Here is a 21842-nt window from a genome sequence, read left to right as displayed (position 1 = left end):
TTTACTTACTAGGACTCAACTGCACTCGCTTGGCTGAAAAGCCCATTAGGAGGGATGTGCCATCCCAGGCCGGCCCTTGGGCTGACTGGTAGTTTGTGATGGCAGTGGAGGCAGTCAAGCCTAAAGTCCCCCAGTGGTCGTTGGTAAACGTATTGGAGGTTTGATTACCGCAACGTTTTCCAGACCATCAACCAGGAAGGTTTCCTTGCTGCGCTAGAGGAATATTGAACGACCACAGGAGAACACTGAGTGAAAAGAAAGCAAAAGGAACTGATACAAATCAGAAAAGAGCAGGATGACAATTATCTGGAAGAGCTAGCTAGTGATGGTGTCTGTGGATAGGGTGGCTTTTGCTTCTGGGTGAGAAATCTCACTGAATATTTCTGCTGTTCTCTAAACCAGAGCTTCCCGACGTAACTGTGCACACAAACCGCTGGGGAGCCTGTTAAAATGCAGATTTTCATTCAGCAGGTTCAGGGCAGGACTCAGGATTCTTACAAGCAGCCAAGGGAAGCCAGAGTCCACTTTGAGGAGCCAGGGTTCACTCCTGAAGAGTCAGGATTATGTAACGGTCTTACCTGCCTTTCACCACCAGATGGCAGCATGTCCACCTTCTCTGGAACTCAACTTTCCTTAGGACCTAGAACAAGATTGATTGATCTTCTCTCACTCACTAATGCAGGGCCTTTCAAGTGAGAACAGATCCAGCCCTCTGAAGCTTTTCTCTCTGGTCCCTTAGGCCCTGCAGTGGTTCTCAACCTTCCTAATGCCGTGACCCTTTAATACAGTTCCTCATGTTGTGGTGATCCCCAACCATAAAATTATTTTCGTTGCTACTTCATACTGTAATTTTGCTACTGTTATGAATCATAATGTAAATATCTGATATGCAGGATGTATTTTCATTGTTACAAATTGAACATAATTAAAGCATAGTGATTAATCACAAAAACAATATGTAATTATATATGTGTTTTCCAATGGTCTTAGGCGACCCCTGTGAAAGGGTCGTTCGACCCCCAAAGGGGTCTCGACCCACAGGTTGAGAACCGCTGCTAGGGGGAGCCAGCTGCTTTCTGCTCTGTGCTGGTGCAGGCATCTCTAGCACAGCAAGCACTTGGAGGATACTGGAACTTTCTCTGTGTGTTGGTTTCCCTCACAGACAGAGCCTGTGACTCAGAGGTTTCCCATCTTCGCATCCCTCAGCACCAAGACGGGCCTTGTATTCAGTAAATGCAGGGATGCAGTGCTTACTTAAATGTGTCCATGATATGTTTTTTCTTCTAAAAGCAATATACTCTTTTTTAAAGGAAATTTACAAAATAGGAAAGGAAAACAAGAAAATACTAATTCTCTATAAACCAACCTCCATCTGCAAATTCATATATTTGTGACTTGGCTATTTAGTCTTATCTCATGCATTTATAGCTATATGTTTTTATGTTTTTCTTTTATGAAGTGAGATGGTTGCATACATTTAAACTGATTAAAATGTGTGTAATAAAATGTACCAGTTTGTATGATAAATCTTACCAGTTTGTCTTTTTTAGCTTGGGAGAAAGATTTTAGGCAAAAGCGAAATCTCTTTTTGAAATGATTTATTCTGTTTTCTAACACTTCTGAGCACTGTTGCAACTTCAGAAGACCTTTTTTAGTTTTAATTTTTTAAAATATATTTTTATTGATTTCAGAGAGGAAGGGAGAGGGAGAGCTAGATAGAAACATCAGTGATGAGAGAGAATCATTGATTGACTGCCTCTTGCACCTCCCCTACTGGGGTTCAAGCCTGGACCAGACATGTGCCCTTGACCAGAATTGAATGGGACCATTCAGTCCTCAGGCTGGCGCTCTATCCACTGAGCCAAACCGGCTAGGACTAGTTTTAATTTCAAATCTCCTAATATATATCCACTAAATATGATCATTGAAGGAAGTTTGTAAAAATATGGTTTTATATAAAAACAAAAATTTATTGTAATCACAGTTTAGCATATTTTCACCCAGTCTTTCTGTTGTTGTTTAGTACTTATATAGTCACTTTTTTTTTTCAGATCCAAAGATATTTTTTCCATTGATCTTTAGAGAGAGAGAGGGAGGGAGAGAGAGAAAAACATGAGAGAGACACATCCACTGGTTGCCTCCGGAAGGCATCTCCACCAGGGTCAGGGATCAAACCTGCAACCGCGGTATATGCCCTTGACTGGAAATCGAACCCGCAACACTTCAGTCCTCGGGCCTACGTTCTAACCACTGAGCCAAACCAGCTAGGGTCCCAAGAGAGCGAATGGAACTAATAGGCCTCTTGAAGCCTAGGCTCAGATCCTGCACAAAAACCACAGCCACTGCATTCTACTGGTTTTAACTGGTCATGGAGCCAGGCCAGAATCAGGGGTGGGAGGGGAATAGGCTCCACCTCTGGGTGGGAGGAGCTGCCAAGGTCATGGCAAAGCATGTGGGTACTGGGAGGGGTGCAGAATTGTAACTTTTCCATCTCCTGCAGCTGTGATCTCTATTCGGAAGCATCACCGGGTGCTGTTTTGCAGGACTGAGCCATGGCGAAGGACCCAGTAGCGAGAGCAACATTTTCCGGGAGGCCTCTGCGCAGCTGGTGAAGTACCTGAACTCAGGAAACCGGTTGCTGCATAAAAACTTTCTGAAGCAAGATGTAGTCCAGAAGTTCTTGCGCCTCCTTTCTTCCCTGCAAGGTAATTTTTTATTTTTATTACTTATTATTATTATATTTTTAATATTTTTATTGATTTTTTTACAGAGAGGAAGGGAGAGGGATAGAGAGTTAGAAACATCGATGAGAGAGAAACATCGATCAGCTGCCTCCTGCACACCTCCTACTGGTGATGTGCCCGCAACCAAGGTACATGCCCTTGACCGGAATTGAACCTGGGACCTTTCAGTCCGCTGGCCGACGCTCTATCCCAGAGGTTCTCAACCTGTGGGTCGCAACCCCTTTGAGGGTCGAACAACCCTTTCACAGGGTTCGCCTAAGACCATCGGAAAACACATATTTTCAATGGTCTTAGGAACCAAGACACTGCTCCTCTATCCGTCTCCAGGCGGGTCCGCCCACATACGGATACGCCCACATACGAGCACCCAGCGTATTAAAGGGTCGCGGCATTAGGAAGGTTGGGAACCACTGCCTGTCCACTGAGCCAAACAGGTTAGGGCCCTGCAAGCTAATTTTTCTCACAAATTCAATTGTGTGAAAGGTGATTTATGCTCATTCAGACTTTTTGAATATCTTTTAGAAATGGATTTAAAAATGTAATGATCTGCCCTAGCCAGTTTGGCTCAGTGGATAGAGCGTCGGCCTGTGGACTGAAGAGTCCTGGGTTCGATTCTGGTCAAGGGCATGTACCTAGGTTACAGACCCTGCTCGGGGTGTGTATGGGAGGCAACCAATCGATGTGTCTCTCTGTCTCCCCCTCCCTTCCACTCTCTCTAAAAATCAATGAAAAAATACTCTTGGGTGAGGATTAACAACAACAACAAAAGTAATGATCTACATGTAAAACAGCCAGCACAGAACACCAGTTATCTATCAGTGAAAAGTCCATCATCCGTCTGTGAACTTCAGTCCCTAAGTCCCGTCCCTGAGGCAACCTCCATTATTAGTTTTTCATGCATCCTCCTAGAATTACTCCTTGCTTAGGCTGTCCTTTTAAAAATACCACAGATGTTTCTCTCTTCTATAGATATTGGGACATTTGGTTATTGTAGAATGGAATTGTTAATTTTTTTCATTATGGGAAAATCGGAAGGAAAAGAATTTTAGATGACAAACTTTAGATAATCAGGGACAATTAAAAATTCTGCTCTCCTCCTAGACCAGGCTGTACTCAACTTAGGGTATTTCTGACCTTCCCAAGGAGCTTTGCCACAAAGGCACAAAGGGCATGCCAAGGCCACACAGCTCGAAATGGCATGAGTAGAGGTGGGCGGTGGCAATGCCTCGTAATTCATTATTTGCTTATAGTTTCTCCAGTGCTTCAAACTACTGATCAGTAATGTGTTAATTACGCATACATGTGCTAAGTTGTGGTTGGGGACAGAAACCGTATGAACCTTTTTTGGAGTGTGGTGTGTTCTTATTTTTGAAAGAGATCCCTCCTGACCTGGTCTGTGACATTAACCGCGACTGCGCCAACACCTTCGTCAAGTGTTTACTGGAGAAACAGAAATGGCCCGAAGTGCTTCTGCTGCTGACCCGCAAAGTGAGCGGGGAGCCCCCGCTGGGAGACCGCCTCATCAAGGACTGCGACTTCTCGGGCCTTGACCTCTGTGCCATCATCCCCCCGCTCAGCACCTGGGACCAGCGCCGGGTACAGCTCCTGGGCCGCCTGGTAGACGGTGGAGGTGAGCATGCTGAGATGCGGGGCTCCCCTCCCATGGGAGCTCAGGCCGTGCCTGGCCTGGTGTTTTTCCACTTGATTTTGAAGGCTCCTTTAAGTCCTGCTCCTTCTCTTCCTCCGTATCTCCTCATTTGGAAACAGCGAGGCCTGCAGTGGGTGGTGCTCTGTAGGAAGCCTGCATTTCTGTGAATTACAGTTATGAGAAACCTCAGGTACGTGGAGGGCGTGCTTTGGCCGCAGCGGTCACTTCCTCCTGACCTCTGGCTGGACCCTGCACGGCATCTGCTGCGTGGGGCCTCGTCAGCTCTGCGGCTTTCTTTTCTAATCAACACATTGGGATTCAAGATGCTTGTTTTTAAAAGAAACAGTGAAATAATTGGTTGGTGGAAGCACCTGCCGCGTTAATCAGCACAATCGCACTTGGCTGGGTGGACGTCTGGAGTGTGTAGCGTCTTGCTGGATTGGGTTTTATTTTAAAACGAATTTGGAAATACCAACCTGCTCTGGCAGCACCTCCCACCCCTACTCATGCCATGGCGAGCTGTGTGGCCTTGGCATGCTCTCTGTGCCTTTGTCTGTTCACTTATAAAACGGGAATGTTAATAGTCCCTCTTCCTTAGGGATGTTTTGAATGTGAAGTGAGCTCACTCGGAAGAGCACCCTGGCTGTGGGTTTTCCGCTTGCTTTGCCGTTTAAGGGGAGTGGTGACACATTGGTCCTCGGCTCTCCAAGTGCCATACAAAGCCCCCAGGCATCGGCTGTTCCCACAGGTTTCAGGAGGTGGATGGATGCCTCCTATAGTTTATTTCTTCAAACCTCTCCCCTAAATGGAGTGTTACTCCCTGAGCCCAGAAACTGTGGCTGCAGTGGGATTCCAGTTTTATTCCTGAGTCACCGAGCACTCAGGGAGCACCTCCCTGGGATCAGGTGCTTGGGCCTAAGGGCAGAGAGTGAAGGTGTGGCTGCTGGAGGCCTGGGCAGTGCCGAGGGGAGGGGAGGACTGAGCTAAAGGAAGGGAGGTGGGGCTGAGAGGTGTCAGGGAAGATGGCAGTTGACAGTAGATGCGCATCCTCTGGAAGCAGCGTCACAGAAACAAAGGATGTTGGTAGTGGAGCTCACGTCCTGATCACTGGCTGACTGTGCGGCAGGTACGGTGTCAGGCCAGCACCCGGGTTTGCAGGCCCTGCTCTCCTCCCCAGCAGGGCTGATGCTGGGGTCCATGTCCTGTTCTGGGACGGCAGGGGGAGCCAGAGAGCTGGGGGAGAAAAGGCCCACAGACAGGGCACTGGAAGGAGCTGGGCTTTCACTCTGAGGGTCTGGGAAGCCTTTGCCTGCCAGGCGGTGGCAGCGGGCCTCACCAGTCAGGTGAGCATCAGCTCCTCCCTGGGAATAATGGCAGAGGTGGCCCTGCCTCCAGGTGCCCAGGCTGTACCTCGTCATGTGAATACAGCTCACGTGCCCTTCTCTGCCTCCCCCAGCCTTGCCCGAGGGCCTCCAGGACAGCCAGGCGAGGCCGCTAGCCGTGTGCCTACAACACCAGGACTTCGAGTTGGCTTTTCTGCTCCTGACCAAGGGTGCGGACCCCCGCGTCATTTCTCTCACGGAAGGCGACACACCTCTGCATGCAGCTCTCCACATCTTTTTGGATGTCAATGGTAGGCCTCTTTTTCAAACCGGTTTTTGCCTTGGGGAGGAGGCTGGATATTAGAACTGATGCTCTGGTTTTTTTCCTGTTGGGCAAGCCAATGATCTGGAAAAAGCCCCTTCTTTGGCAAGGCCTGCCCCTAGTTTGACAGGAGGGAGTGACCATCACGGTGAATGATCAGGGTGGGTTGATTAAGGAGGATTCTTAAGTTTCAAATTTGGCTCCATAGCTAACAAATACTTTATTTACATGGTTTTCAAGGGTCCTGGCATAAAGGATCTTATTGGAATATCATAAGGTTATTTCAGGGTTTCTCACCCTTGGTGCTGTTGACATTTGCGCTGGGTAATTCTTTGCTGTGGGTGCTGCCCTGTGCTCTCTGGGATACTTAGCAGCATCCCTGGCCTCCACCACTCGATGCCAGTAGCATGTCCCAAATTGGGACAATCAAAAATGCCCCAGACATTGTCACATGTCCATGGGGAGCAAATTTCCCCAGTTGAGAACCACCGAGTTGTCAAATACTTGGGGAAGTTAGGTGTTCTACGACACCCCTGGCCGGCATCTCTGTTAAATCCAGGGGTCCCTGTTCCCCGGGAAGAGGGGCTCAGCACTCACAGAATGTTGTTTGTGTCTTTCAGCTGACATCGGTTTTAACTTCCTCAACCACCTGCTGGATCTCTTCTGGTCCAACCCCGCCAAATTTGACTACCTCAACCCCAACACCCAGGACAGCAGCGGGAACACGCTGATGCACCTGCTCTTCCAGAGGGGCATGCTGAAGCGCATGAAGAAGCTGCTAGACCTGCTCGCCAAGTTTGACATCAACTTCAACCTGAAGAACAAAGAGGGCAAAGACGCACGGCACCGGATTAAGAAGAACGCCCCTCTGCTCTTGGCCTGGAACAAAGCTGTGGCGGAGAGCCGGCGGAGGAGCCGGCAGGACCCCGCTGCCCACCTGGGGAAGTTCCCAAAGAATGCTGTTCCTGGTCAGACGGCTCAGCTCAAGTCCCAGGTTCCATCTGATTCGCTGCTGTGCGGTGACCCTGACAGACCCCTGCCCGAAGGGGCCGTGGTTCCTGACAGCTGGGAGACTCTCTCGGACGCCCAGATGGCGAGGCAGGAGTCTGGAGTGGCCAGGCCCTGTTCTCAGAGGGACCGCCTTGTGCAGCACATCATGCGCCTGATCGAGAAGGTTGAACTGGACATGTCCCTCCCGGAGGACTGTCCTCAGGACTCCAAGCCCCTGGAGATAGGAGCTGTCACAGAAACGAAGAGGGAGGAGCTCCAGCGAACCCTGGGGGTGGGGGGCTCTGACTGTGGTGGAAACAGCCCTGCTGTCCCTGAGGCAGGGGGTGGACACGCTCAGGCGGGCCTCGGGACTTCACAGCTCACGCCCGCTGGTCACAGAGGCGGGGAGGACACTAGCGATCAGGATAGCTGTCAGGAGGTGGAGGCCTGCCTCCAGGACTTCGAGAACATGACCTGGGAGATCGAGTGTACCTCTGAGATGCTGAAGAAGCTGTCCAGTAAGGTGATGACCAAGGTCATGAAGAAGAAAATCATCCTAACCATCCATCAGCTAGGGAACGGCGAGTGGACGCAGGGCCTGCAGAAGCGGCTGAAGCACCTGAAAGGAAACATCCAGCTCTTCGAGGCCAAGCTGGACAAAGGGGCCCGGATGCTATGGGAGCTCGCCATCGACTTCTCCCCTCGATGCAGCGAGAACCCTGAGAAGATAATCACCACAGAGCGGAGCTCACACCCCATGGAGAAGTCGGGGCGGGTCTACACAGAAATCATCCGGATCTGGGACATCGTCCTAGATCATGGCAAGCTAACGGACTCTATCCGGGCTATCTGCAGCGCCTACAACCGCGGCCTATCCTGCATCCTGCGGAAGAAGCTGAGGGGCATCAACAAAGGCCAGGTGTCGGCCAACATGAGAATCCGAAAGCGGATACCCCGCTGCTACGTGGAGGACACGGAGGCGGAGAAGGGCAGGGTGCCCGTGGAGCCCCAGTACTTCCCCCCGGCCAGCGCGGTGCAGACCGAGTACAACGTCATGAAGTTCCACAGCTTCAGCTCCAACATGGCCTTCAACATCCTCAACGACATGACGGCGACAGTGGAGTACCCGTTCCGGGTGGGCGAGCTCGAGTACGCCGTGATCCATCTCAACCCCCGGCCGCTGGAGCCCATCATCCTGATCGGGCGGAGCGGCACCGGGAAGACGACGTGCTGCTTGTACCGGCTCTGGAAGAAATTCCACATCTACTGGGAGAAAGCTGAGCAGGCGGGAAGCCCGCTGCTGGCCAAGCAGGTCTGGCTGAAGAGAAGGTTGGAAGTGGAACCCAGAAAGGAGGGTCCCGGTGAGGAGGAGGAGGAGGAGAAGGAGGAGGACGAGGAAGAGGAAGGTTCCATCGAAGTGGAGACAGTGGACAGTATAGATGAGGAGCAGGAGAGCGGAGCCTGTGCAGGGACAGCCAGTGAGGACCCTGGGGGGCCCAGCCAGGTGGCAGAAGTATGTGCCCCAGAAGGTCCCCAGCAGCTGGAGCATTTACACCAGATCTTTGTGACCAAGAACCACGTGCTGTGCCAGGAGGTGCAGAGGAATTTCATTGAGCTTTCCAAGTCCGCCAAGGCCACCAGCCACTACAAACCCTTGGAACCCAATGTCCACAAACTCCAGGACCTGAGGGACGAGAACTTCCCTCTGTTCGTCACTTCCAAGCAGCTGCTCCTCCTGCTTGATGCTTCTCTGCCCAAACCATTTTTTCTGAGAAATGAAGATGGCAGCTTAAAGAGAACCATCGTTGGGTGGTCCACGCAGGAGGAGCTGACCATCCCCAACTGGCAGGAGGAGGAGGAGGAGGCTGAGGGGGATGGGGACAACGTCGAGGAGGATAAGGTTGCAGAAACACGTTCGTGTGATGTTGACCCCCGGGTGTACGTGACATTTGAGGTGTTCACCAATGAAATATGGCCCAGAATGCACAAAGGGAAGACCTCCTACAACCCTGCACTGATTTGGAAAGAAATAAAATCTTTTTTGAAGGGGTCTTTTGAGGCCCTCAGCAGCCCCGAGGGGAGACTCACGGAAGAAGAGTATAAGAAATTAGGGAGGAAGCGGTCCCCCAATTTCAAGGAAGACCGGAGCGAGATCTACAACCTCTTCTGCCTGTATCAGCAGATCAGGTCCCAGAAGGGCTATTTTGACGAAGAGGATGTTCTGTTCAACCTGTCCCGGAGGCTGTCGAAGCTCAAGGTGCTTCCGTGGTCCATCCACGAGCTCTATGGCGATGAGATTCAGGACTTCACGCAGGCTGAGCTCGCGCTGCTGATGAAATGCATCAATGACCCCAATGCCATGTTCCTCACCGGGGACACGGCCCAGAGCATCATGAAGGGCGTGGCCTTCCGCTTCAGCGACCTGCGCTCTCTGTTCCACTACGCCAGCAGAAGCACCGGGGACAAGCAGTGTGCTGTCCGGAAGCCCAAGAAGATCCACCAGCTGTACCAGAACTACAGGTCCCATTCGGGTATGTCCAGAGCTCGGACTCACCTACGAGAGAGGTGCTTGGGAACTGGCCTTGGGCTGCTTTGGAAGCTGTGGCCTAGCTTTTTTTTTTTCTTTTTTAATGTATTTTTATTGATATCAGGAAAGGAGAGGGAGATAGAGATAGAAACATCAATGATGAGAGAGAATCATTGACTGGCTGCCTCCTGCACGCCCCCTACAAGGGATCGAGCCCGCAATCTGGGCGTGTGCTCTGACTGGGAATGGAATCATGACCTCCTGGTTCATAGGATGACGCTCAACCACTGAGCTATGCTGGCTGGTCTTCTCATGATTTCTTTATATTGTATATCTTAATAAGTATTAGTAAAATTTCCCTTTACTACTTGGTAACAGCAATGGACATATAAGCTCATTTCGTGGTCATCTACCAAGAACATAGTGTTCTGTGTGGTGTTAGGCAAAGGGCACATGCGCCTAAGACTAGTGGAGAGACCCAGGGGGATCTGCGTGCATTGGAGCTTCATGTCCTCACAGGTGTTGACTGATTCCTCGGACCTCGGAGTCCCTGTTTGTCACAGTGGGATTACCTGGCCTGTCTCACTGGGCAGTCGTGAGGATAAAATGGGGTGATTTCTGTGAATGTGCCTGTTGTATGGTAGCATTCAGTCAGCATCACTGTCACTATTACCTTAAGCTTAGACAAAAAATGGGACCCAGGGAGAAAGCTCTTCAGAATACCTTTTCTCCAGCTCTGACAGTGTTTCTTGGTATAGCTCTCTCTCAGCTGGCTATAAACCTGGTGGAAAAGGGCGATGGAGGCCTTGGTTGCAGCCTCAGCTGACCTCCAGCACTGCTGTTACCATGGCAATGTTGTCTCCAGTCCTCTAAGCGGCAATGAGAGGGGACAGGATAAGTCTTGTTTCCTTACCATCTATACTGGCCCCTGATATTCTCATTCTAACAACTCTCATTGTTCAGATTACATTTCTGCCTTGACTCTTCTTTATGAGGCAATTTTCTCTAATATGAATGTAGATCAGTAATGAGATTCTACAAAACCTCTGCCTTCATCCACTGTGCCTGGAGTAAGAACGGCTCAGGGCCAAAGTGATCATCTAATGAGAACTGGAGATTGGCTTGCAATTATATTATCAGGACAAGTACTGCTTCTCAGGAAAAAACTCCCACACAAAACCCCCAAATCCCAGCCATTTTGTCATGTTGTTCAATATTGGACATGTATTTTCTGTTTTATCCCAGGAATCCTCAATCTGGCCTCAGGAGTAGTGGATTTACTTCAGTTCTATTTCCCAGAATCTTTCGATCGCCTTCCAAGGGATTCTGGCCTCTTTGATGGTCCCAAACCAACGGTCCTGGAGTCTTGTAGTGTAAGCGACTTAGCAATTTTGCTCCGAGGGAACAAGAGGAAAACCCAGCCCATTGAATTTGGGGCCCACCAGGTGAGCTTCTGGGGATTGTTTTGAAATAAAAGGCAGTTTGCAATTGAAAAAAAGGTTTGAGAGGCTAAACTATTCTACAGGGTAGAATTCAATAGCCCTTCTCCCAGAGTGGGTAAATTTCAGAGATGGGTGAGTGACTAATTGTTACTAATATTTCCACTAGCCTGGCCAACCAAGTCCATGCTGGCTACTTCTTAATCACATTACTGCCTCCTATAGAAAAGGACTGAGGTTCAGCTGATTTTTCTTTGTAGAATTTGATGTTTTTTTCCCTCCTATCTTCCTTTTCTTTTTCTAGGTGATCCTTGTAGCCAATGAAATGGCAAAGGAGAAAATTCCAGAAGAACTGGGGTTAGCGCTTGTGCTAACAGTTTATGAAGCAAAAGGCTTAGAATTTGATGATGTCCTCCTTTATAACTTCTTTACGGATTCCGAGGTATGTCATACTGACTTCTTTTCACACAGTGCATGTGTATGTGTGAGTTACCCTGCCACTCTGGGAAAGAGAATTTGGAGCTGAGTAGAAGAGAGTTTGCCAAAGGTGCCTGTTTCTGTTTTGGAGTATCATCCCTTTAGTGTGGGGCTTGGAGTGTTTGATGTGGGTTTTGACAGTGGCCATGAGTTGTTTCACAGTGTGTTATGGGCTGGTTCCCGCCCTTCCTTATTTTCTTGTATTCACCTTCTTCTAAATGCCTGGTACCCAAGTGCCAGCTGCCAGTTTTCACTAGCTACTGTTATCCTTGACTCCCAAGGATGCTCAAGTTGGAGTGAGCTCTAAGGAGAGCTTTACAAGTGAAGGCAAGGGTAGCAGTGTCCACCCAATGAGGACAGAACTGGGCAAGGTCAGTCCATAGAGAGAGACAACTCCAGGAAGACAAATGAGGCTTGGTTCCTGCCCATTGGATCAGGTAATGCGGGGGATGAGAACAGCCGCCTGCCTGGGGGCTCCCTTCTGGCATGGCTTCGCCACCACTGCTTGCCACCCATGCAGACAATGGCAGCAAGAGTGTCCCCAGATTGACCCCCATTGACCTCTGTGCCAGCTCATTGCTTTGACTTGATGGTCTTTCTCAGCGCATTATGGGTAGAGCCACTAACTCAAGACCACTGTCCTTGGTTTTCTAGCCACTGATTTCTCTTCATCACTGTCTTTGGTGGGGACTCAGGCTGGCTGCTGACTGTGCTGTGGGTCTCCTTTGGGGACTTAGCTGGCTGTGCCCTGGTCCCTGTTGCAGACTTCCACTGCACATGGCGCATGCTCGGAAGGGCTGTTTCCATAGCCAATTCAGGAGCACTGCTAGCTTTGACACTTTAAAATCTGCCCCAGAATTTGACCCTTTACATGGAATCCTTACTCTTTTTGTGATCTTTGAAAAAAATGTCATGTTTGACTTGATAATACCTATAACTAAGGTTGCCATGGGTGCTTTACAGTTTGTGAAATACCTTTTGAATGCATTGCCTCACTTTATCTCCCACCAGCCCTCTGAGGTTGTGTGTATTTTTATTACCCTAATTTTGCAGATAAGGCTGAGTGTCATGGAAATGAAGTCAATTGCCTATAGTGATAATATAAGTGGCAGAGCCTAGACATGAACTCAGACGCTTTGAGTTCTAAATGTCACTGTACTCCCTTCCTTTTAAAGCCCTGCATGCAAATCAGCTTCTAGAACCTTCCACAATGAGTGTATCTTTGCCATACCTTAAGTGCATTCCTTTTCTGTTGACTTTTGCTAATAAAATCAGATGCACTCGCATTAACCCTGGAACCATTTTTAATCTCTGAGGACTAACTTTTTTTTCTCATAATACATCCATTGGTCATGGTTGGACCGAGGCTCTCCTAAAGAGGAAGGGGTAAGAGTTTGTTGTTCCTGTCCTTTATTAAGTGCCAGTTGTGTGCTTGTGCCAGTAAGAAGCTCAAGGAGCTCTGGGCTTATGGATCTGTAGCTTGTGGTCGCCTCTGTTTGTGAAAGAAAAACCCAGTGATTGTCTCACTTTGATCCTGGAAATGGCAAAGGCCCGCGATACCTTGACCCTGTGCTCCCACCGGTGGCTCAGTGAGTTGCACGAAATTAAAACAATCACAAGTGGAATCTTCTGGTAACATCCACTCCCTCCTTTGTGCACAGTAAGACTTATAGAAAGACCTCTCATGTGCTTCCCAAGGTACCAGGCAATGTAATTCTGCATTCCCAGAATAGAGCACACCCTGAGTCTGTCATTTACAACCTCAAGACCCCAACGTGTGCATCAGCACGTGAGAGGAAATGCTTTAATCAAAGCAGAGGAAAGACAAGGATCACATAAGTCCCCAGTTGCCTGTGGACTGGCTGCACAAGTGGGGTTTCTTTCGGGGTGACTGGCAGAAGGCTGTTGAATAGTAATTGCTGTTTGAGATGGGGGATTGTGGAGGGCTCCTCCCCATCCCTGGCCTCTTCTTCCACCCATCCTGGCTGATGTTTCTGGCAGGCACTCCCTTTGCAGAACCTGCCACTTGGGTGAGCATGCGTGTGTGCGCATACGTGCGTGTGTGTGCGTGCATGTGTGAGGGGGTTCTTACTGCCCTGATTTGTGAGTTTTCTCTCTAGAAGATTTACTGTTCACCTGTTCAACCACAGGTCATCAGGGCCATCTCCTGAGATGGGGAAGGAGCCAGGAAATGTTACACCAAGTCCTTCTGTAGGATTTCGCCTCAGTTTGGGGAGGGGCAGTCATTCTCCCAGTCACCCCGAAACTCTCCTCCTGTGGGGACTTGGAAGGGTGCCTGCCATTTATATTCTGCCCCAGTGGGGAGTCCTTTCCTTCACACTCATGTGCAAATAGGACAGGAAGGACTTCAATAACCACAACCTTTGTGGGTTGCAGGCCTCACCGTGGAACGGTAGGCTTGCAGTAGAAACAGAGCCTTGTTCCTTCACAGTGATGAGTCCCAGTAGAAGCTGGGAGATTGAAAGGCTTCTTGCTTTATTGCCAGAAGTGCTGCAGGCCTGTGGTCTTGTGTCTTTGTGCACAAATGCACGGACTCACTTTTAAAAGGCTTTGTCTCGAAAGTCGAATGTGTTTTATTCCTGGAAACAGTTGTCAAGTGCCATGCGAGCAGCTTTTCTTCCCATTCAGCGGTTCTAAAATGCATTGTGCTTCACCAGCCCTTCCAAGGCCAGCCAGTCTGCACCCCATGCTGTCTGCTGGGAGGCCCTCCCAAATGTCAAGCATATATGTCTCTGCCTGCTTTCCTTGGCAGACAGTTCGGTCGTGTAAACAGCTTTACAGAGAGGACAGTCATAATATGCCCTGAGAGGTTTTTGTAACTTCCAGCTACTTAAATAATTACATGACTCACATCTCTTTTCAGAACCTGGTGATTAATTCCATAATTGCTTACTAGCATAACCATTCTTATTTAAGAGATAGTGTTTAAAGCATTTAACCTGAAGTTTATATAGTTTAAGTCATGGATTAACTGACAAGAGGCAATGAGCAGTATCCATTCCATTTTACCTTGAAGAGATACACAGGTGGCAAGAAGCACCACTTTAGGAAAAGCAAAGCAAAGTCTAGGTGAGTCAACAAGCTACTCTCACAAGTCACAGTACAGTATGAAATCTGAAATGTCGTAGGAATTCTGGACTCTAAATACTACATGTGACCTGGGTACTTTAGCCACACAGGTCTGCAAACCATGCCCCCAGGGCCCAAATCCAGCCCACTGACATTTTCGAATGGCCTGTGGGCTAGAATGGTATTTACATATTTTAAAATGGTAAGAAAAAACAATTAAAAGGAAAGTAACATTACGTGGCACATGAAAATGATATTAAATTCAATTTTAGTTTTAAAAAATACATTTTATTAGAAAACACCATGCCCATTAATTTACATATTGACCGTAGCTGCTTTGGTACTGTAGTAGCAGAGATGAGTAGTAGCAAGAGAGACCATAGGGCTCACAAAGCCAAAAATATTTATTATCTGACCCTTTAGAGAGAAAAAATTGCCCATTCATAGTCTACAGAGTCAGTATGGTTTGAGTTTACATAAAGGGGAAAACTGGCTAAAATATTGAACTCTTTATCAGCCATAGTATTAGATACTCACCATTAATGATCTGCTTTTATTTTCCCAACAAACTTGAGTAGGTCTAGCATTCTCATTTTATAGAGCAGGAGAATGAGATCAAGAAGAGACAAATGGTTTGTCCAAGATCATGTAGCTAATAAGTGAAAGGACTGAGATATGAATTTGTTCTGTCTGAGCTCAGAGTTTACCTTGAACCATGTACCTCACAGCTCTGGAATATTCTTCCATCCTCGGTGAATAAGGTAGTTAGAAAATGCTGCCTCATGTGTTTTAGCAGCTGACCTTAAGTGGCATCTTTTAAACATGTAGTGAAAAGAGGCGAGGACACTGGGCTCCTTCCTCCATGCTGCCTGTCGAAATTCTTCCAACAAGAACTTCTTGGGCCCTTGGCATTCCTCTGGAAGTGGGCACAAGTGCCTGGCTTCCCAGCTGTCCTGACCACATCTGTGGGAGATTTCCTGGAAGCTTCCCTGACCCCTGCCTGCACAACCTGAGACCCAGCCCATCATTTGGAGGCCATAGGATGGCCCCCTCCTCCTAGCTGGGGCTGACGCCCTGGTCCCCAGGCCAGGAAAAGGGGGGCTCACTTCTCCATGAGGCTCGGGGTGGCTGTGTGTAGAGTTGGAAAGCATGTTCCGTTGGTCTTTAATCTGTCCTTGTTGTTCAGGCTTACAAGGAATGGAAGATCATTTCCTCGTTTACACCTTCATCACCCGACTCCAGGGAGACAAGCGGGCCGCTGATTGACGTGCCCCTGGACAAACCCAGCTCCTCTCAGGGTCGCTCTCTCGTGAATCCAGAAATGTACAAGGTGATTTTCTGCCATTTGTCCACACAGGTATTTGACAGGGAGCCAGTGCCCAAGGCTGGGATGAGAAGATGAGATTGAAGATGGATGCTTGCTTTTGGCTCTTCCCGAACATCAGTCCTGGGGAGTGGAGGCAGGCGAGGGAGCGGCAGGGATACCCGTGTCCGAAAAGTCCCTGGTCTCAGCAGAAGCGGGCCTGATGGGTGGGCACTGAGAAAGTGGAGGCGGTGGTTGTACCTTCTGTTCCCCTCAGGAACTGTTCAGAAATTTCGATGTTGCTGATGGCAACTCAGAAGTGAAGTCCAGAATCCTAGTTAGTGGAGGCTGTTGTTCAGCAGCCTTGACTGTTAAGGGGCCTGGCTTTCCTTGCCCTTCACATCTCAGCTACGTCACTGAGGAGGCAAAGCTGAAAAGTCCCATGGAATTCCCCACTGAGGGGTAATGGGGAACTCAAGAAAGTGAGGGTGACATCACCGAAAATTGAACCAGCAAAACCAAAAACTACTTTCTCTTCAAGTACAATCCTAGTTTTATGTCTCAAAGTATAAAACAAACAAAATAGCAGCTATCAGGTTATTTCTGTAAATGCCTCGAAGGCTCTTGGAAATACAAGTTAAATCCCCTAAGCTTTACAAACTTCTAGGTAGCCACTAATCTGTTGTTGTCTTGAAAGATGCACTATTTAATCAAGTAGGCCGTCCCTGGTCCAAGTCATAATCACCTTGCAGCTACAGTGCTCAGTCACGGGGTCAGTGATGGGTAATTTAGTACTTGGATGGTTATAATAGAAGTGTAGGACTGGTTTAATTTTTAAAAATAAGTTACAGTCATTGTGTAAGATATGACCATTGGAGTAAACGGAATGGAAGGTATATGGGACCTCACTGTACTATCTTTTTCTTAAAAATATATTTTTATTGATTTCAGAGAGGAAGGAAGAGGAGGGAGGGAGGGAGGGAGGGAGGGAGAGAGAGAGAGAGAGAGAGAGAGAGAGAGAGAGAGAGAAACATCAATGATGAGAATCATTGATCAGCTGCCTTCTGCACATCCCCTACTGGGGATTAAGCCTGCAATCTGGGCATGTGCCCTGGCTGGGAATTGAAGCATGACCTCCTGGTTCATAGGTTGACGCTCAACCACTGAACAACACTGGCAGGGCTCTCTGTACTATCTTTGTAACTTCCTATGAATCTATAATTTATTTTGAAAGATAAAACTACCGTATATTCAAGGGAGGTGCTGAACTAATGTGTACTCCCTGCTGGAGCTGTGTTGATCAGTGCTGAGACCACAGTGAGCTCCTCATTCTTCATCGCCTTCCTGGACTTCTCTATAATTTACTTCCTGTATTTCTCCAGAATCAGAGTTAGCCCACTGAAGTGTGTCACCTTGTAGCTCTAGACACAAGACTTACGGTCTCTGTCCTCATCCCACCTTTAGCTCCTCAATGGAGAGCTGAAGCAGCTGTACACAGCCATCACCCGGGCTCGCGCCAATCTCTGGATCTTCGATGAAAATCCGGAGAAGCGGGCTCCTGCTTTTAAATATTTCATTCGAAGAAATTTTGTCCAAGTTGTGAAGACAGATGAAAATAAAGGTAAGATCTCATTAACATATTCTGTCTGTGGGATAGAAAGTGTGTTACTCCCACTTGTTCTTAGGGTCAGGTATAAAGGGCATAGATTTTGAGATCTCTCTATTCATTTATTGGTAAAGTGTGATGGACAGTGAGTTGTAATGGGATTGGGAGGGTTAACTCCTTTAGGGAAGATCTTTTATTTGTCCTTCACCAGTGAGGGCCATGGTCAAGGGTTAGAGGAGATAGGCTCTATTGGGAGAATACAAATTGCTGTGGGCTTTTGGATAGCTGATTGGCAATTTCTATAAAAATAAAGAATGAGCATAGCTTCTGACGCAGTAATTCCACTCTAGGAATCTATCCTAGGATATTCTTGTATAAAATCTCAAAGATACATGAACAAGAGTGCTCATCACAGCCCTGTTTATAATGATAAGCTAAAAACGACCTATGTGTCCCCCAGTGTGAAACCATTCATAGTGGCTCCTATGGTGCCAGGAGGACTGGTGGGTGTGGAGATGTGGGCACCTCTTCTCAACTTTATGCCCTTCCAGGCTGTTTGCAGTGTTTTCATTTTTTTAAAGAAGAACATTTTCATAATTTACAGAGACTAGTTAATTAAAAAATGGAGTGAAGGTCTCCTGATAGGATAACTCGGGAGAAATAATCAGCCCTGCATAAAGGAGAAAATAGTGGTCTTTCTTGTGGGTTAGCAGTTGAATTGGCTTGTCCAGGTCTTAGTTAATTTCTCCAAGGACAGGGCCAAGCGCTGGGCTCAGCTGCTGCACAGAGATGTTTGCTGGCTTCCTGAGCGTGTTTCAACCAGTTGTATGGAGGCTTTCTGGTTATAGCCAATGGCTCAGTTGGGAACCAGAATTAGATGTTCTGTTGTGGGCCCTGACTGTTGGGGTGTAGTGGGAAGAGTCAAAGGCTTGGGTTAACCTAGCGTCTCATTAGTGTTCTCCACCTGTGTAGCCACATGACCTTGTTCAGGTCCCACTTTCTCTCCCTGGGCCTTCACTTCCTCAACTGAAAGGAAAATGAGTGGGTTAGCCTGCTGTGGGCATCCTTAATCTTTCCTGCATGCCATTATTCTCAAAATCTGTTGAGGCATCCCATTATAAGAGACCATCAAGATAGGCATTTTACAAATTTAAAAATTCAAAATGAACAAGGATTACAATTTATTATGTCTTGGTAGCATTAAGAATACGAGGAAATGCCCTGGTTGGTTTGGCTCAGTGGATGGAGTGTCGGGTTCCGGGTGCAATTCCAGTCAACGGCATGTACCTAGGTTGCAGGCTTGATCGCCAGCCCAGTCGGGGCATGTGCGGGAGGCAGCCAATTGATGTGTCTCTCTCACATGATGTTTCTCACTCTCTCTTTCTTCCCACTCCCTTCCACTCTCTCTGAAAATCAATGGAAAAAAATCAATGGAAATAAAGGATTAACCAAAAAAAAGAAAGAAAGAACACAAGAAAAGTATAGTCCTAATTGTGTTATAAATAGCACATGGTCAAGTCTTTGAGAACATCTGTTCCCACTCTGCCAGGGAGCTGGGGATGAGTGTAGTGACTGATTCGGGTTTCTTCAACACAGTGCGGCAGCGTTCACTGGCCTTCTGCAGAGAAACGGCAGCACTTGGCTGTGAGTTAAATGTCACCAGGGCACTGGTAGTGCACACTGAGTCAGAACAAGATGCTGCGGAGTCATCTTTGTACACAGTGCTGTAGGGACAGCAGAGGACCCGCAGGGAGGGGTCAGGCTGCAAGGCTTAAGGCATGGCTTTGCACCTTCTAAACAAAGCTGGCATGACTGCCTGGCTCCCCGGTTGACATCCATTGTCCTGGGTATCTCTGACCCCTTCAGCTCAGATTTGGCTGTCTGCGTTGTCCTGGTAGTCACTGTCATCATGTGCTTGATGAAGCTGTGGCTCAGACCCGCAGAATGCTGCCCATTCCTGGTGTCGCTCAGGGGGCGGGGGGTGGGGGAGCGATACCCTCACCAGCAGGCTAGTGAGGCTAACAGGTGGGTCTGACAGCGGGTGGTTATAACAGTCTATGCTCACCAAGGGAGTGTCATACTGCTCACTATGAGTGCACATTTGGGAACACTGTGAAATCCCATCACCTTGTCCCTTGCTAAAGTCTCGACATCTGAGTTTGCTGAGAGGTACATGGCTTTGGATTTTCAAGGAGGAATTAGAATTGCTACCTGTCTTCTAATCTATAGTCATAGAAAAGGAAGGTAGGGCCAACCAAGTTCAAAAACCAAAAAAATGTATTTTCTCACCACCATACCCTCCTTTCGAAACCCACAACATCCGGGCCTGGTAAGCTATAACATATCTTTAAATGAATGCCAGAAAGACAACGCAGATGTATTCTTTTGCTAGGGGTGCCATAGTAAAATATCACAGACTAGGTGGTTTATACAACAGAAACTTATTTTCTCACAGTTCCCAAGGTTAGAAGTCCAAGATCAAGCTGTCAGCAGGTTTGGCTTCTTCTGAGGCCTCTCTTTCTGGCTGCCAGGTGGCCTTTCCTCTGTGCGAGCCGCTGGCATCAATCTCCTTTTCTTATAAGGACACCAGTTGGATTGGTTCCGGGCCTACCAGAACAGCCTCATTTAGGCCCAATTTCCAAATATAGTCACATTCTGAAGTACTAGGTTAGGGCTTCAATGTTTAAATTTTCAGGGGTCGGTGAAGGGGAGGGCAAAATTCATCCCCTAAAAACAGGTTTAAGTGAACAAATGCCCAGAGAAGCAAATTTACTTTTCTTTTTCATTTTAGACTTCGATGATAGCATGTTTGTTAAGACCTCAACTGCTAAGGAGTGGATCGCACAAGGGGAATACTATGCCAAACACCAGTGCTGGAAGGTAAGGGGCTGGGCCAGGAGGCCGGGGAAGTCTTGGTGACCGGTGGCCTCATCTAGCCTCACCGGCATGTCTCTTACCATCATGTTTCCCACCAGGACAGGGTGGGGGTGATGGTGCTTGTGCCACTTCCTGCAACATCAAGTCACCCCTGGATGAGGGGAGTTCCCTGTCATACTCCTTCCCCTATGCAACCATGGCAGCCCTTCATTTTGGCCAAGGGCCAGCGTGTGCTGATACAAAAATGGAAGGTTTTTGCCCCACCAAGGAACACTGCTAGCTATTTTCTTTCCCTCCTGTGTTCTGTGCTTAAAAGCTTTTGCTGCAAACATGTGACAACTTTTTTATCCTCACCTTAGGATGTGTGTATTAATTTTAGAGAAAGAAGAAGGGAGAGAGAGAGAGCCCGAGAGAAACATTGATATGAAAGACAAACATTGATCAGTTGCCTCCCCTCTGTGCCCTGTCTGGGGATCAAACCCGGAATCTTTCGGTGGATGAGTTCCAAACAACTGAACCACCCAGCCAGGGCAATCAAAAGACATTTTAAAACAGTAATAGATTAGTCCTTTTTTTTTTTTTTAAGTTGATCAGACATAGACTTCACTGCCCATTTGAGTCTGATGGGCATAGGTTAAGCTTTTTCACTAGACTGAGCTGACTGATTTCTAGCCACAGGACATCTTAGTGAGCCTGAGCAGTGTTCTTCTGAGAAATGGTACCACTGGCAGTCCTCTCAAAATACTGAACCAGCTTAAAGGGCCCCATCCTTTTCCTCATGGTCATTATCCCTCCAGATCACATGGTCTCGGGTGGGGCACCATTGAATGTGTGTCTGCTGCAGTGTTAATGACGTCTTCACCTGCAGGTCACAGACACCTCAGCTCAACCAAGTCCACATGGGCCCAGTCTCATTCCATCTGCTCCTTGTGTCACCTGCAGCTTGTCTGAGATGTCCCCCTCATGGTCACATGATGGCTATGGCAGTGCCAACCATCTCAGCAGCATCCCAAGCAGGGAGGAAGGGCAGGCACTTTCTTCTCCTGGGTCTCTTTTTTATCACGAAGTCCCCAGTGGACTTCTCCTTACATCTCATTGGTTACTACTCAGTCACATGCCCATGCCTGGCTCCATGGGAGTCTGGGAGAGCTATCCCATCTGGCCTTTCATGGGAGGCAGGTTCTGCCATTAGGCAAGAAAGGTAGGAGTGGGTGTGGGTGACTGACAACAGGGTCGGCCACCACAGGCATGGCCGCACGGAAAGGCACATTTCTCTCAGATCTGGCTCCCGCAGGCACCCGGAGTGCCCCGTGCTTGCAGGCGCGGGCAGTGCTTCCTGAGAGAACACCGGAACTGAGCCTGGGCCAGAGCATGGCTTTTCCTTCCCACGCCTCCGCGCTCACGCTAGGCTTGGTCCAGCTCCTCACACGTTACCGGAAAAGTGCCTGCAGTTTCTCTTGCTAATCCCGAAGAAATGTTCCGAGACCGTGATTTCTC

General features: G+C 48.3%; 1 protein-coding gene across 2 annotated transcripts in view; it reads left to right on the top strand.

Annotated features, from left to right (window-relative positions):
• Positions 1-21842, top strand: part of TRANK1 (tetratricopeptide repeat and ankyrin repeat containing 1) — a 58417-nt gene that overhangs the window by 21908 nt on the left and 14667 nt on the right. For both annotated transcript variants that reach the window (XM_023760858.1, XM_023760856.1), the window contains 9 exons: positions 2544-2705; positions 4120-4374; positions 5849-6025; positions 6657-9557; positions 10799-10998; positions 11297-11434; positions 15746-15889; positions 17327-17483; positions 20260-20348. In XM_023760858.1, the coding sequence (XP_023616626.1) occupies positions 2544-2705; positions 4120-4374; positions 5849-6025; positions 6657-9557; positions 10799-10998; positions 11297-11434; positions 15746-15889; positions 17327-17483; positions 20260-20348 (4223 nt within the window). The remainder of the gene's footprint in view (positions 1-2543; positions 2706-4119; positions 4375-5848; positions 6026-6656; positions 9558-10798; positions 10999-11296; positions 11435-15745; positions 15890-17326; positions 17484-20259; positions 20349-21842) is intronic.

Source organism: Myotis lucifugus, unplaced genomic scaffold, assembly GCF_000147115.1.
Source record: "Myotis lucifugus unplaced genomic scaffold, Myoluc2.0 scaffold_195, whole genome shotgun sequence".
Lineage (NCBI taxonomy): Eukaryota > Metazoa > Chordata > Mammalia > Chiroptera > Vespertilionidae > Myotis > Myotis lucifugus.
The sequence above is the reverse complement of the archived record's forward strand: the minus strand, read 5'-3'. Positions and strand labels throughout refer to the sequence as shown.